The following is a 15,450-nucleotide window of genomic DNA, read 5'->3' on the forward strand; positions in this document are numbered from 1 at the left end:
TCTGGCACGACAAGTCCCGCTCGGACCCCAACCTTGACGGGCCCACAGGAAAAGCTACCCTCGCCGCCATGCGCCGCAACATGACCAACACAATCAAGATTGGCACGACCCCTGTCCCGTCCTTCCCCCCGACCCAGCCGTACAAGTACCTGGGAGTGCAGCTCACGTTCTCGCTGGACTGGTCGGCACATGTCGCAAGAGTCACCGAGATTGTGAAGGACAAGGGCACAGCCATTGCCACATCCCTGGCGACACCGGCACAACGCCTGCGCATGATACAACAGTGCGTGCACACCACAGTTGCATATGGATTCGCAGCAATGCCCTTCACAAAACATGACATAACAACGCTCGACACTACCCTGGCTGGTTTTGCAAAGCGCTGCTACGGACTCCCCCGCAGCTTCCCCACCCGGACCTGCCTCGTGCCCGCCGACGAATACGGCTTGGGCCTGGGCTCCCTCCTGCCGCAATACGCGCGCGTGGCCCAGCGAACCCTGGTCCTCGCCCTAAACGACTCGGGCCGTCTTGGGATAGTAACCCGAGCCCTTCTGCCGCGCCAGGGAAGCATAGCTGGCCCCACACAGGCCCACCTTCTCCCAGCCCATAGGTCACACCACCTCACGACGCTGAAACAGATGACCCCGGCACGAGAGTACGGTGTCACACTGTACCAAAATGGGTATGCCTTTACTGCGCCTACCTGGTCCATCGCCGCTGCCCTTGAGGCAGAAGCCGAGGCCCGGGGTGTCGAACCTCTCCCCATTGAATACGTCCTCCCTCTTGCGGACCTGAGGCTCGAACTGAGCCACCTGGTGGACCGCAACACAGGCAAACACCTGATTACTAGCTCGGACCTCGAGAAGCACATGGGAGCGAGCCGGGTCCGACACAAGCACAAGGTAGCCCTGAACAGGCTTAGCATTGCTCTCAGTATGGCTGCACGTGCAGGGAAAAACGCTCCAGCCCACGGCAGCCCTGCCCCCCTGACCACCGCACAGCGTGCACTGCCTGACGTGGCCGCAATCGTGGCCTTAGCCATGAGGGCGGACCCCCTCCCTCTCGGAATGGCCAACCCCCTCGACCGGTACCTGCAGCCCCTCCCGGCGGCGCCCCCGGCCCAAGCAAACACCACGCAAGCCCCCGCCGACCTAGCCCCCCCCCTCCCCAGCAGGGGCGGCCTAGGCCCACCCCGGCGCACAAGGTGCTGCTGCACCGGGACGCACCCCGGCGCTGGGCACAGCCTCCGACGCTTCATTCAGAATGCCAGGCAGGGAGGCCTCATCTGCCCCGCCCGGCTTGCGCTGTTTAAACTACGTGCGAGTGATACATGTGCACTCTGCGCCCCGATTCACCAGCGCGCTGGATCCCCCCCCCGAACGGGGCAACGCAGGCCACCTTGCCGGCCACTGTGCGCACCCCCAACTTGTTGGGGCCCGCATCGCCAAACACAATGCCGCCGTCCGTATGATCGCGGAATGCCTGCACCATGGCGCCAACGGTGGCGGGTACATGTTGATGGACGCAAGCAGTGCAGATGCACGCCCCGAATACTGTGCGGGCACCTGCCCCCCCAAATGGATGCTGCGCAACAATATCCCCGAGGCCGACCGAAAATTGATGAGGCCTGACATCCTGTTCAGCCCATCCCTACCATGCTCCGACGTGGGGGCTAGTGGACCCCGCGGCCTTACAACCGCCGGCCGACGGCAACACAAAGTCTACCTGATAGAAGTTGGTTACACATCGGACCTCCACCACAGCGAAAAGTGTGACCAGAAACAAGCCCAGCACACTCGCCTAGCCGACGCCCTGCGGGATGCAGGCGCGGGAGACAGCGCTGCGTGTAAGGTAAAATGGATTGGGCTGGGACCCAGGTAGGTTGCTAGGTGTGATTCGGCCAAACGCATGCATGGTTTGATGCACCCCTGGTTGAATATTGCCTGGAGCATGTGAGGATCCATCTTCGCACCGACCGATTGTATGTTAATGCTTGCGATGCTTACTGGCGGATTGCGTTTGTGCGCGAGTTGCTAGGAGATGGCTGATGTCGGTGCGGTAGTGGCGCAGGTGTTGGGGATGAGAGTTGGTTGCCGTTGACGTGTGTGCGCGGAGCACTATGGGCTATAAATTCAGCAGGCGGAAAAATCGCTCTGTTATTACTTTGCTAGTCACACCGTTAAGCCTCCCATGACACCTTTGGGGGCCTAAAAAGGAGCAGATTGTTACGCTGGGCCACGGCGGCACTGTATCAAACACCTTGGAACCCCTCCTTCGGTCGCTGGGTGCCACCACCACATCAGCAAAATCCTGCTGCTCGCGCATACACATGCACAGTGTCATCAGCCTGCGCACTACATCCTTTCTCTACTACCGCCTTGAGCGCGAAATGGGGATTGTGAACTCACGCCATGTCGGTCCCACTGGCGGCGCCACGGCTGCTGGCCCCAGCCCTCGCGATCCCTCGCTAACTTTCCACCTTTTGACACGGTGGGGTGAGCAAAACTCACTCCTCCTTAAGAAACGCGGCCTTCGTGAACCGCGTACATATTATTATTATTATTATTATTATTATTATTATTATTATTATTATTATTATTATTATTATTATTATTATTATTATTATTATTATTATTATTATTATTATTATTATTATTATTATTATTATTATTATTATTATTATTATTATTATTATTATTATTATTATTATTATTATTATTATTATTATTGCCCCCGCTCTTAAGGGTCTCGCTACACGTTTTGGGTTACGGCGCCATAGACGCCGCGCCGCGCCCTCGTTCGTGCGCCCGGCGCGCTAGTCTGAAAGCCCGCAGCCCCGCGCACCTATAACCCCGCGAAACCGCGCGCGGCGCGCGCGGCAGCGCAAGAACCCGCCCAACCGCCGCGACCCAAGCACGGGCGCCCCACGATCCGGGCGCCTGCTCCCGCGCGCGCGGCAGCGCTGCTCCAGCCGCGCGCGCGCCCTCGGCGTGCCGGTGCCGGGGTTGGCTTCAGGCAGGCGCGAGTTGCGCTGCCGCGCGCGCAGCGCGGCGGCCGGGATAGCCATGATTCCGCCGCCGCGCCATCGACAATGATCACTGGCACCACCGCTGGTGGTGCTCTTGCCATGCACCCGCGAGTGTATCCGCTGGTGATACACGTGAACAGTATTGCTCATTACATGGCTCATGATATTGGCACGGCAAACGTTGGAAAAACGCACCAAAACGTTGGAGCCCACGTTTTGTAACTTCGAGGAGGGGTTGTACGCGGCCGGCCGTGGCCCATTTCATGCCGCTGCGTTGTTTGCACGGCCTTCACATTCCTACCGGTGCTGCGGCAGTTTGCTGTTCCGCGTTGGTCGCGAGCTTGTACAGCCGATGTACGTGCAGTTAGTTGTAACCCGCGGATCTTGGCGGCAGCCGCACCGCCCGTGGGTCACCTGTCAGCATGCTTCCGTGCTGCCACACCCGCTCAACCCATTGCAGCAGCACACTAATAACTAGCTAGGGCCGCCTCGCAGCCATGCAGTCATTGCGCACAGCACGCAAATCCCGCGCGCCGAGGGCAAGCTGCTGATGACAGGCGCGTTTTCAAGCGGCCAATGACAGCAGCCTGTCACACGGCAGCCCCTGCAGCAAGCGATACAAGCCGGCGCCCAGTTGCTTTCCCGTTTACCCGCGGCGGCTCCTTTGTTCAGCTCCGCACACACATACGTTGTATTTACCGCTTTCCCGTGCACGCGGCCACACACAGTTGCAGGCATCAGCGCAGGTGCGGCGTGGCGTTTCAGGTAAGCTGTTGTTTGCTGCCTGCTTGTAGATAGGCGTGACCTGAGTTCCCTTGCTGGTGCTGGGTCTCGCGCCATATCCTGCTCGGCATGTTTGCATGGCAGCCATCCATGCACCAGTGCGGTGCTGGCGTGCTGCTCGCACGTGATATGGACGTTCTTAACCCGTGCTGGTGCATGCCTGCAGGCGCCACGCTGACGCTGTGGGTTTGTCTTCTGACCGTCGGCTGTCAGTAGTCCAACGTGCGCGTGCGTGGCCGGGGTATCATTCAGCTGGGTTCATGCGTGCACAAAGGTACTTTGTGGGCCGCATGGTTGAACGCGCTTGCTCCCCTGCCTGTTGTTTGTCCCGCTGCAGTTGAGGCTTATTGCAGGCGCAACCAGGCTGCGCGGCGCACCACTACTGTGCAGTGGAGCCTGGGCCGTTTCCTACACCTGGTGTTGCAGAGTTCAAAGTGTACAACACGCTAGCTAACCCTCCTGGCATACTTTTAACGGCGCGAACAGTTCCAGCAACGCTGCTGGCGCATACGGTTCTCGTGCCATAATAAATAGAAGTTCCTAACGTATGCCTTCATAGTTGACTTCGTTGCTGCCGCTACAAGGTTTGCTTCATAACCCACCCGTTCACATACCTTGCCACACGATGCTGCACGACCGCACGTGCCACAAGCGATTTCCATGTGCACGGCAGAGCTTTCACCCCTTCCAGTCCTGCCTTTCCACACGTCACCCCAATGTCGGCCTGCATGTAGGTTGCCTGGGACCATACTTCCGCCATGCTCCACCTGCCCCTCAATCCCTGGGGGGTCCGACAGGGGGGCGCCGCCCCCCTGTCAAAGAGAGAACCCGGGGCCCGAGGGATCGGTAGTAATGATCATCCCAACAATGATAATGCTGCACTTCGCGCCGCGTTCCAGGGGGGTCGACAGGGGGGCGCCGCCCCCCTGTCCATTTCCGGGGGGTGCAGGGGGGCTGGCCCCCCTGCGGGAATACCTTTGTTACGCCCGCCTCAAATGCTTCCCCGCCCTCCGGCTCTTTCATGTGGCCACCCTCGGGGGCGGGCGGGGGCATGCGGGTCTAGAGGCCTTGTTATTTGCCCCCGCTCTTAAGGGTCTCGCTAGATTTTTTGGCTTTCGGCGCCATAGACGCCGCGCCGCGCCCTCGTTCGCGCGCCCGGCGCGCTAGTGTGAAAGCCCGCAACCCCGCGCACCTATAACCCCGCGAAACCGCGCGCGGCGCGCGCGGCAGCGCGAGAACCTGCCCAACCGCCGCGACCCAAGCACAGGCGCCGCGCGATCCGGGCGCCGGCGCCCGCGCGCGCGGCAGCGCTGCTGTGGCCCCGCGTGCGCCCTCGGCGTGCCGGTGCCGGGGTTGGCTTCAGGCAGGCGCGAGTTGCGCTGCCGCGCGCGCAGCGCGGTGCCCGGGATAGCCGTGATTCCACCGGCGCGCCGTCGATCATCACTGGCACCACCGCTGGTGGTGCTCTTGCCATGCACCCGCGAGTGTATCCGCTGGTGATACACGTGAACAGTATTGCTCATTACATGGCTCATGATATTGGCACGGCAAACGTTGGAAAAACGCACCAAAACGTTGGAGCCCACGTTTTGTAACTCCGAGGAGGGGTTGCACGCGGCCGGCGGTGGCCCATTTCATGCCGCTGCTTTGTTTGCACGGCCTTCACATGCCTACCAATGCTGCGGCAGTTTGCTGTTCCGCGTTGGTCGCGAGCTTGTACAGCCGATGTACGTGCAGTTAGTTGTAACCCGCGGATCTTGGCGGCCGCCGCACCGCCCGTGGGTCACCTGTCAGCATGCTTCCGTGCTGCCACGCCCGCTCAACCCATGGCAGCAGCACACTAATAACTAGCTAGGGCCGCCTCGCAGCCATGCAGTCATTGCGCACAGCGCGCAATTCCCGCGCGCCGAGGGCAAGCTGCTGATGACAGGTGCGTTTTCAAGCGGCCAATGACAGCAGCCTGTCACACGGCAGCCCCTGCAGCAAGCGATACAAGCCGGCGCCCAGTTGCTTTCCCGTTTACCCGCGGCGGCTCCTTTGTTCAGCTCCGCACACACATACGTTGTATTTTACCGCTTTCCCGTGCACGCGGCCACACACAGTTGCAGGCATCAGCGCAGGTGCGGCGTGGCGTTTCAGGTAAGCTGTTGTTTGCTGCCTGCTTGTAGATAGGCGTGGCCTGAGTTCCCTTGCTGGTGCTGGGTCTCACGCCATATCCTGCTCGGCGTGTTTGCAGGGCAGCCATCCATGCACCAGTGCGGTGCTGGCGTGCTGCTCGCACGTGATATGGACGTTCTTAACCCGCGCTGGTGCATGCCTGCAGGCGCCGCGCTGACGCTGTGGGTTTGTTTCCTGACCGTCGGCTGTCAGTAGTCCAACGTGCGCGTGCGTGGCCGGGGTATAATTCAGCTGGGTTCATGCGTGCACAAAGGCTTATTGCAAGCGCAACCAGGCTGCGCGGCGCGCCACTACTGTGCAGTGGAGCCTGGGCCGTTTCCTACACCTGGTGTTGCAGAGTTCAAAGTGTACAACACGCTACCTAACCCTCCTGGCATACTTTTAACGGCGCGAACAGTTCCAGTAACGCTGCTGGCGCATACAGCTCTCGTGCCATCATTAGAAGTTCCTAACGTATGCCTTCATAGTTGACTCCGTTGCTGCCGCTACAAGGTTTGCTTCATAACCCACCCGTTCACATACCTTGCCACGCGATGCTGCAGGACCGCACGTGCCACAAGCGATTTCCATGTGCACGGCAGAGCTTTCATCCCTTCCAGTCCTGCCTTTCCACACGTCGCCCCAATGTCGGCCTGCATGTAGCTTGCCTGGGACCATACTTCCGCCATGCTCCACCTGCCCCTCAATCCCTGGGGGGTCCGACAGGGGGGCGCCGCCCCCCTGTCAAAGAGAGAACCCGGGGCCCGAGGGATCGGTAGTAATGATCATCCCAACAATGATAATGCTGCACTTCGCGCCGCGTTCCAGGGGGGTCGACAGGGGGGCGCCGCCCCCCTGTCCATTTCCGGGGGGTGCAGGGGGGCTGGCCCCCCTGCGGGAATACCTTTGTTACGCCCGCCTCAAATGCTTCCCCGCCCTCCGGCTCTTTCATGTGGCCACCCTCGGGGGCGGGCGGGGGCATGCGGGTCTACAGGCCTTGTATTATTGCCCCCGCTCTTAAGGGTCTCGCTACACGTTTTGGGTTACGGCGCCATAGACGCCGCGCCGCGCCCTTGTTCGCGCGCCCGGCGCGCTAGTGTGAAAGCCCGTAACACCGCGCACCTATAACCCCGCGAAACCGCGCGCGGCGCGCGCGGCAGCGCAAGAACCCGCCCAACCGCCGCGACCCAAGCACAGGCGCCGCGCGATCTGGGCGCCGGCTCCCGCGCGCGCGGCAGCGCTGCTGTGGCCCCGCGCGTGCCCTCGGCGCACTGGTGCTGGGGTTGGCTTTGGGCAGGCGCAAGCCGCGCTGCCGCGCACGCAGCGCGGCGCCTGAGATTGCCAAAAATACGCTGCCGCGCCGTCGATGATCACTGGCACCACCGCTGGTGGTGCTCTTGCCATGCACCCGCGAGTGTATCCGCTGGTGATACACGTGAACAGTATTGCTCATTACATGGCTCATGATATTGGCACGGCAAACGTTGGAAAAACGCACCGAAACGTTGGAGCCCACGTTTTGTAACTCCGAGGAGGGGTTGCACGCGGCCGGCGGTGGCCCATTTCATGCCGCTGCGTTGTTTGCACGGCCTTCACATTCCGACCAGTGCTGCGGCAGTTTGCTGTTTCGCGTTGGTCGCGTGCTTGTACAGCCGATGTACGTGCAGTTGTAACCCGCGGATCTTGGCGGCTGCCGCACCGCCCGTGGGTCAGCTGTCAGCATGCTTTCCGTGCTGCCACGCCCACTCAACCCATTGCAGCAGCACACTAATAACTAGCTAGGGCCGCCTCGCAGCCATGCAGTCATTGCGCACAGCACGCAAATCCCGCGCGCCGAGGGCAAGCTGCTGATGACAGGTGCGTTTTCAAGCGGCCAATGACAGCAGCCTGTCACACGGCAGCCCCTGCAGCAAGCGATACAAGCCGGCGCCCGGTTGCTTTCCTGTTTACCCGCGGCGGCTCCTTTGTTCAGCTCCGCACACACATACGTTGTATTTACCGCTTTCCCGTGCACGCGGCCACACACAGTTGCAGGCATCAGCGCAGGCGCGGCGTGGCGTTTCAGGTAAGCTGTTGTTTGCTGCCTGCTTGTAGATAGGCGTGGCCTGAGTTCCCTTGCTGGTGCTGGGTCTCACGCCATATCCTGCTCGGCGTGTTTGCAGGGCAGCCATCCATGCACCAGTGCGGTGCTGGCGTGCTGCTCGCACGTGATATGGACGTTCTTAACCCGCGCTGGTGCATGCCTGCAGGCGCCGCGCTGACGCTGTGGCTTTGTTTCCTGACCGTCGGCTGTCAGTAGTCCAACGTGCGCGTGCGTGGCCGGGGTATTATTCAGCTGGGTTCATGCGTGCACAAAGGCTTATTGCAAGCGCAACCAGGCTGCGTGGCGCGCCACTGTGCAGTGGAGCCTGGGCCGTTTCCTGCACCTGGTGTTGCAGAGTTCAAAGTGTACAACACGCTACCTAACCCTCCTGGCATACTTTTAACGGCGCGAACAGTTCCAGTAACGGTGCTGGCGCATACAGCTCATAATTAGAAGTTCCTAACGTATGCCTTCATAGTTGACTTCGTTGCTGCCGCTACAAGGTTTGCTTCATAACCCACCCGTTCACATACCTTGCCACACGATGCTGCACGACCGCACGTGCCACAAGCGATTTCCATGTGCACGGCAGAGCTTTCACCCCTTCCAGTCCTGCCTTTCCACACGTCGCCCCAATGTCGGCCTGCATGTAGCTTGCCTGGGACCATACTTCCGCCATGCTCCACCTGCCCCTCAATCCCTGGGGGGTCCGACAGGGGGGCGCCGCCCCCCTGTCAAAGAGAGAACCCGGGGCCCGAGGGATCGGTAGTAATGATCATCCCAACAATGATAATGCTGCACTTCGCGCCGCGTTCCAGGGGGGTCGACAGAGGGGCGCCGCCCCCCTGTCCATTTCCGGGGGGTGCAGGGGGGCTGGCCCCCCTGCGGGAATACCTTTGTTACGCCCGCCTCAAATGCTTCCCCGCACTCCGGCTCTTTCATGTGGCCACCCTCGGGGGCGGGCGGGGGCATGCGGGTCTAGAGGCCTTGATCATAAGAAGAATAATAATAGAAACCGGACTTAGCCGCGTGGGCGATTCCCGGGGCTGGGGGGGTAGGCCGTGGCTGGCGTCCGAATTCGTCATGTACGCGTTACTGGCGCGTGGATCAAGGCTAGGTGCTGCCTCAGCCCATTTCTCAGTGTACAGGGTTTTGTTGGCGTATCCACCACGGCAGCTGGGGGCCATTCCCCCGCACCCCCAGCCACATTCACACACCGACATAAGCAACACCGGCAGCTTAATTGGAGGTCGACCCCACAGCCGTGCCGGACCATGTCAAGCATGGCGGAACGCACCCAGGCGCACCCCCACGCACCCCCCCCGACGCCAAGTGACAGAGCAGCCACATACGTGGTTGCACAAAGAGCCCCACGTTGGCACATAGGTCGCCGCATGTGCATGTTACAGCCCCTGCAGTATGACCCCATTTCCAGAGCCCCGGCGTCGTACCTGTGTGAGGGATGGGCGTGGGCTTGGATTTCGCGGATCGAGCTAGAACATTGCTACCTGAGACAGAATTGCGAGTGATGATAGCGGCCAGTCACCATTATCATCCATAGTTTTTTCGAAAATACACGCATATTGGAAACTTGCAGCCTGTACACATCAGCCACAACGTTCCAATTTTATGGAACCCATTGTCTGAAGCTTGAAAGGCATTCAAGTAGATGGAACGCGGATGTGAGCCGACGCGACGAAACGGCGACTGGTATGCGTGGCTAGCGAGCTCGCTTGCTGCTCTGACAGACGCGAAGCTGCTGATGACATTAAGGCCAACCGTGTGGTGTAATCCATCATCTGAGGTGGGTGAGGTGCTTCTTGCATTATAGGCGATGGGCCAGGCAAGTATAGTATTTTGGCACATGAAGCTTGATGATAGCTCGAATTTTGAACTGCACTTGCAAAAATGCACGCCGTCACGCTCGCTAGGGCTTGGCGGCTGGGACCTGCACCCGCGCGGTACCCAAGCCGCCCCACCCCCCAGCCACCCAACCGCTTCGTCGAACGTGCTTCCCAGCCACACCTATCCCGAACCTGACACATGAAGGAGCTCCATCATGCACACGCGCCCAGCTGTACCCATTCATGCAACACCCGTGCCCCTGTATTACATGCTGCCACGATGCCGTCCCTACTGCCTTCCGTGCGGCTTCAACGTGCTCTCGGCCACGGCACGCACGCCCGACACACACACCCTTCTCCTTCCCCCTCTCTCACCTCTGCCCTCTCCCCTTCCCTCTCATCCGTCCTCCCCATGCATCCATCTACACACGCCATCCCACAGGCGCTCATCCACCCAGCTGACCTCGAGGCGTGGGCCGCCGGCCTGCCGCCGGTGGTCCGGCACTACGACCACTGCGCCGGGCTGGGGGGAGCAGCGGTGGCGGTTGGGGCTGGGGGGACGGTGGATGGTCCCCCTAGCTGCGCTACCGCCGGTGCGTCATGCGGCAGCAGCAGTTGCGGCAGCAGCTGCTGCGGCGGCGGCCCCTTCACCTCTGGCAGGGCGCTGGCGCCCGCGGCTGGCCCCACCAGCGGTAGCGGTGCTGCAGGTCCTTACAGCGGCTGCAGCCCGGGTTCCAGCGCCAACAACTGTGGCACCTCGATCAGCACCAGCACCAGCAGCAGTAGCAGCAATAGCGGGCTGGTACGGCTAAAGCTGTTCTCGCTGAATGACTACCTGGGGCTCGCATCACATCCGGACGTGGCGGCGGCGGCGGCGCGGTCCGCACTGCGGGTGAGAGGCTGGGGGGAGCAGGGGGGGCGGAGGGGAAAGGCAGGGGGAATGGGACATTGAGACCCAACCATCCAGACGCCAAGGCGTGAATGAGGGGCGGCGGGTGCAGGAGGGACTTGTAAGGTGCGGGGAAGGGCGGACAATGAATGGTATCACAACCCATACGTTGGTGTACTCTGACAGGGCAGCTCTGTACTCCTACTGGGGTAGGGGCTGTTTCCGTTGCTCGCGTCATGTCCCATACCGTATGTAGGCCATGTGGGAAGTGGCTGGACCAGCTGGTTGGGTGAGATTGGGCGGGGTGGCGGGCGGGGTAGGTGGAATCAAACCAAGTCCCAAACGAAACCCAGAATCCGAACGGGCGGCGTGCGTTGGTTTGTGGTTGGAGACCGCTTATGTTTAGGGGTAAGAGTGTTTCTAGAGGCGCGCGGGATGGCAACTGCATACACGCCGCGCTATGTATTCCAAAGCACGCCACTTCTCCACGGCCTCTCCACCCGCGCACCCCCACCCCTCCACCCCTTCCTAACCAGGTGGGCCTGGGCCCCCGCAGCAGCGCGCTGGTGGCCGGCTACAGCCACAGCCACCGGCAGCTGGAGGCGGGCCTGGCGCAGCTCAAGGTGATGTGGGGTGGGTGGGAGGCTGTAGCAGGCCGGGGGGCAGGCAGTAGCAGGCGGGATGCGGGGGCAGGTGACTGGCAGTGGCAGGCCGGGCGATGCTTCCAAAGCCCAGGGCAAAAGCTGGCGGAGGGTGGCAGGCGGGGCAGGGTGGCAACTGGGCAGGAGGGGGCAGGCGAGCATGGGAGGCAAGCAGGACGGGCAGGCGCTGATACGCACAGGCACACACCTTCCATGCAACGTCTCTTCTCTACCACCAAGCTTCCCACTCCTACACACGCACTCCACAGGGCGCCGAGGACTGTCTGCTGTTAAGGGTCTCGCTACACGTTTTGGGTTACGGCGCCATAGACGCCGCGCCGCGCCCTCGTTCGTGCGCCCGGCGCGCTAGTCTGAAAGCCCGCAGCCCCGCGCACCTATAACCCCGCGAAACCGCGCGCGGCGCGCGCGGCAGCGCAAGAACCCGCCCAACCGCCGCGACCCAAGCACGGGCGCCCCACGATCCGGGCGCCGGCGCCCGCGCGCGCGGCAGCGCTGCTCCAGCCGCGCGCGCGCCCTCGGCGTGCCGGTGCCGGGGTTGGCTTTAGGCAGGCGCGAGTTGCGCTGCCGCGCGCGCAGCGCGGCGCCCGGGATAGCCGTGATTCCGCCGCCGCGCCGTTGATGATCACTGGCACCACCGCTGGTGGTGCTCTTGCCATGCACCCGCGAGTGTATCCGCTGGTGATACACGTGAACAGTATTGCTCATGACATGGCTCATGATATTGGCACGGCAAACGTTGGAAAAACGCACCGAAACGTTGGAGCCCACGTTTTGTAACTCCGAGGAGGGGTTGCACGCGGCCGGCGGTGGCCCATTTCATGCCGCTGCTTTGTTTGCACGGCCTTCACATGCCTACCAGTGCTGCGGCAGTTTGCTGTTTCGCGTTGGTCGCGAGCTTGTACAGCCGATGTACGTGCAGTTAGTTGTAACCCGCGGATCTTGGCGGCAGCCGCACCGCCCGTGGGTCACCTGTCAGCATGCTTCCGTGCTGCCACGCCCGCTCAACCCATTGCAGCAGCACACTAATAACTAGCTAGGGCCGCCTCGCAGCCATGCAGTCATTGCGCACAGCACGCAAATCCCGCGCGCCGAGGGCAAGCTGCTGATGACAGGCGCGTTTTCAAGTGGCCAATGACAGCAGCCTGTCACACGGCAGCCCCTGCAGCAAGCGATACAAGCCGGCGCCCAGTTGCTTTCCCGTTTACCCGCGGCGGCTCCTTTGTTCAGCTCCGCACACACATACGTTGTATTTACCGCTTTCCCGTGCACGCGGCCACACACAGTTGCAGGCATCAGCGCAGGCGCGGCGTGGCGTTTCAGGTAAGCTGTTGTTTGCTGCCTGCTTGTAGATAGGCGTGGCCTGAGTTCCCTTGCTGGTGCTGGGTCTCACGCCATATCCTGCTCGGCGTGTTTGCAGGGCAGCCATCCATGCACCAGTGCGGTGCTGGCGTGCTGCTCGCACGTGATATGGACGTTCTTAACCCGCGCTGGTGCATGCCTGCAGGCGCCGCGCTGACGCTGTGGGTTTGTTTCCTGACCGTCGGCTGTCAGTAGTCCAACGTGCGCGTGCGTGGCCGGGGTATTATTCGGCTGGGTTCATGCGTGCACAAAGGTACTTTGTGGGCCGCATGGTTTAACGCGCTTGCTCCCCTGCCTGTTGTTTGTCCCGCTGCAGTAGAGGCTTATTGCAAGCGCAACCAGGCTGCGCGGCGCGCCACTACTGTGCAGTGGAGCCTGGGCCGTTTCCTACACCTGGTGTTGCAGAGTTCAAAGTGTACAACACGCTACCTAACCCTCCTGGCATACTTTTAACGGCGCGAACAGTTCCAGTAACGGTGCTGGCGCATACAGCTCATAATTAGAAGTTCCTAACGTATGCCTTCATAGTTGACTTCGTTGCTGCCGCTACAAGGTTTGCTTCATAACCCACCCGTTCACATACCTTGCCACACGATGCTGCACGACCGCACGTGCCACAAGCGATTTCCATGTGCACGGCAGAGCTTTCACCCCTTCCAGTCCTGCCTTTCCACACGTCGCCCCAATGTCGGCCTGCATGTAGCTTGCCTGGGACCATACTTCCGCCATGCTCCACCTGCCCCTCAATCCCTGGGGGGTCCGACAGGGGGGCGCCGCCCCCCTGTCAAAGAGAGAACCCAGGGCCCGAGGGATCGGTAGTAATGATCATCCCAACAATGATAATGCTGCACTTCGCGCCGCGTTCCAGGGGGGTCGACAGGGGGGCGCCGCCCCCCTGTCCATTTCCGGGGGGTGCAGGGGGGCTGGCCCCCCTGCGGGAATACCTTTGTTACGCCCGCCTCATATGCTTCCCCGCACTCCGGCTCTTTCATGTGGCCACCCTCGGGGGCGGGCGGGGGCATGCGGGTCTAGAGGCCTGGTTAGTCTAGTCTGAAAGCCCGCAACCCCGCGCACCTATAACCCCGCGCAACCGAGCGCGGCGCGCGCGGCAGCGCGAGAACCCGCCCAACCGCCGCGACCCAAGCACGGGCGCCCCACGATCCGGGCGCGGGCGCCCGCGCGCGTGGCAGCGCTGCTGTGGCCGCGCGCGCGCCCTCGGTGCACAGGTGCCGGGGTTGGCTTTACGCAGGCGTGAGCCGCGCTGACGCGCGTGCAGCGCGGTGCCCAGGATAGCCGTGATTCCGCCGCCGCGCTGTCGATGATCACTGGCACCACCGCTGGCGGTGCTCTCGCCATGCACCCGCGAGTGTATCCGCTGGTGATACACGTGAACAGTATTGCTCATTACATGGCTCATGATATTGGCGCGGCGAACGTTGGAAAAACGCACCAAAACGTTGGAGCCCACGTTTGTAACTCCGAGGAAGGGTTGCACGCTGCCGGTGGTGGCCCGTTTTATGCCGCTGCTTTGTTTGCACAGCCTTCACATGCCTACCGGTGCTGCGGCACCAGTTTGCGGGTCCGCGTTGGTCGGGTGCTTGTACCGCCGACGTACGTGCAGTTGTAACCCGCGGATCTTGGCGGCTGCCGCACCGTCTGTGGGTCAGCTGTCAGCATGTTTCCGTGCTGCCACGCCCGCTCAACCCATTGCAGCACACTAATAACTAGCTAGGGCCGCCTCGCAGCCATGCAGTCATTGCGCACAGCACGCAAATCCCGCGCGCCGAGGGCAAGCTGCTGATGACAGGTGCGTTTTCAAGCGGCCAATGACAGCAGCCTGTCACACGGCAGCCCCTGCAGCAAGCGATACAAGCCGGCGCCCAGTTGCTTTCCCGTTTACCCCGCGGCGGCTCCTTTGTTCAGCTCCGCACACACATGCGTTGTATTTACCGCTTTCCCGTGCACGCGGCCACACACAGTTGCAGGCATCAGCGCAGGCGCGGCGTGGCGTTTCAGGTAAGCTGTTGTTTGCTGCCTGCTTGTAGATAGGCGTGGCCTGAGTTCCCTTGCTGGTGCTGGGTCTCACGCCATATCCTGCTCGGCGTGTTTGCAGGGCAGCCATCCATGCACCAGTGCGGTGCTGGCGTGCTGCTCGCACGTGATATGGACGTTCTTAACCCGCGCTGGTGCATGCCTGCAGGCGCCGCGCTGACGCTGTGGGTTTGTTTCCTGGCCGTCGGCTGTCAGTAGTCCAACGTGCGCGTGCGTGGCCGGGGTACTATTCAGCTGGGTCCATGCGTGCACAAAGGTACTTTGTGGGCCGCATGGTTTAACGCGCTTGCTCCCCTGCCTTTTGTTTGTCCCGCTGCAGTTGAGGCTTACTGCAAACGCAACCAGGCTGCGCGGCGCGCCACTACTGTGCAGTGGAGCCTGGGCCGTTTCCTACACCTGGTGTTGCAGAGTTCAAAGTGTACAACACGCTAGCTAACCCTCCTGGCATACTTTTAACGGCGCGAACAGTTCCAGCAACGCTGCTGGCGCATACGGTTCTCGTGCCATAATAAATAGAAGTTCCTAACGTATGTCTTCATAGTTGACTTCGTTGCTGCCGCTACAAGGTTTGCTTCATAACCCACCCGTTCACA

General features: G+C 61.5%; 1 protein-coding gene across 1 annotated transcript; it reads left to right on the top strand.

The window, feature by feature from the left end:
- The first annotated feature begins 9,578 nt into the window (after positions 1–9,578).
- On the top strand, positions 9,579–12,387 carry CHLRE_08g373347v5 (uncharacterized protein). The gene is made up of 4 exons (XM_043065076.1): positions 9,579–9,983; positions 10,338–10,787; positions 11,321–11,407; positions 11,859–12,387. Exons 1-4 carry the CDS (start codon positions 9,960–9,962, stop codon positions 12,063–12,065), a joined length of 768 nt encoding a protein of 255 aa, XP_042922077.1. The 5' UTR covers positions 9,579–9,959; the 3' UTR covers positions 12,066–12,387.
- The last annotated feature ends 3,063 nt before the right edge of the window (positions 12,388–15,450 follow it).

This window comes from Chlamydomonas reinhardtii, chromosome 8 (assembly GCF_000002595.2).
Source record: "Chlamydomonas reinhardtii strain CC-503 cw92 mt+ chromosome 8, whole genome shotgun sequence".
Lineage (NCBI taxonomy): Eukaryota > Viridiplantae > Chlorophyta > Chlorophyceae > Chlamydomonadales > Chlamydomonadaceae > Chlamydomonas > Chlamydomonas reinhardtii.

Bases quoted from the DNA above. Each gene is read 5' to 3' on its own strand.
- CHLRE_08g373347v5 (XM_043065076.1), top strand. From the start codon at position 9,960: ATGCACGCCGTCACGCTCGCTAGG. The intron at 9,984-10,337 runs GCTTGGCGGCTG...GCCATCCCACAG, and splicing joins ACGCCGTCACGCTCGCTAGG to GCGCTCATCCACCCAGCTGA. The intron at 10,788-11,320 runs GTGAGAGGCTGG...CTTCCTAACCAG, and splicing joins CGGCGCGGTCCGCACTGCGG to GTGGGCCTGGGCCCCCGCAG.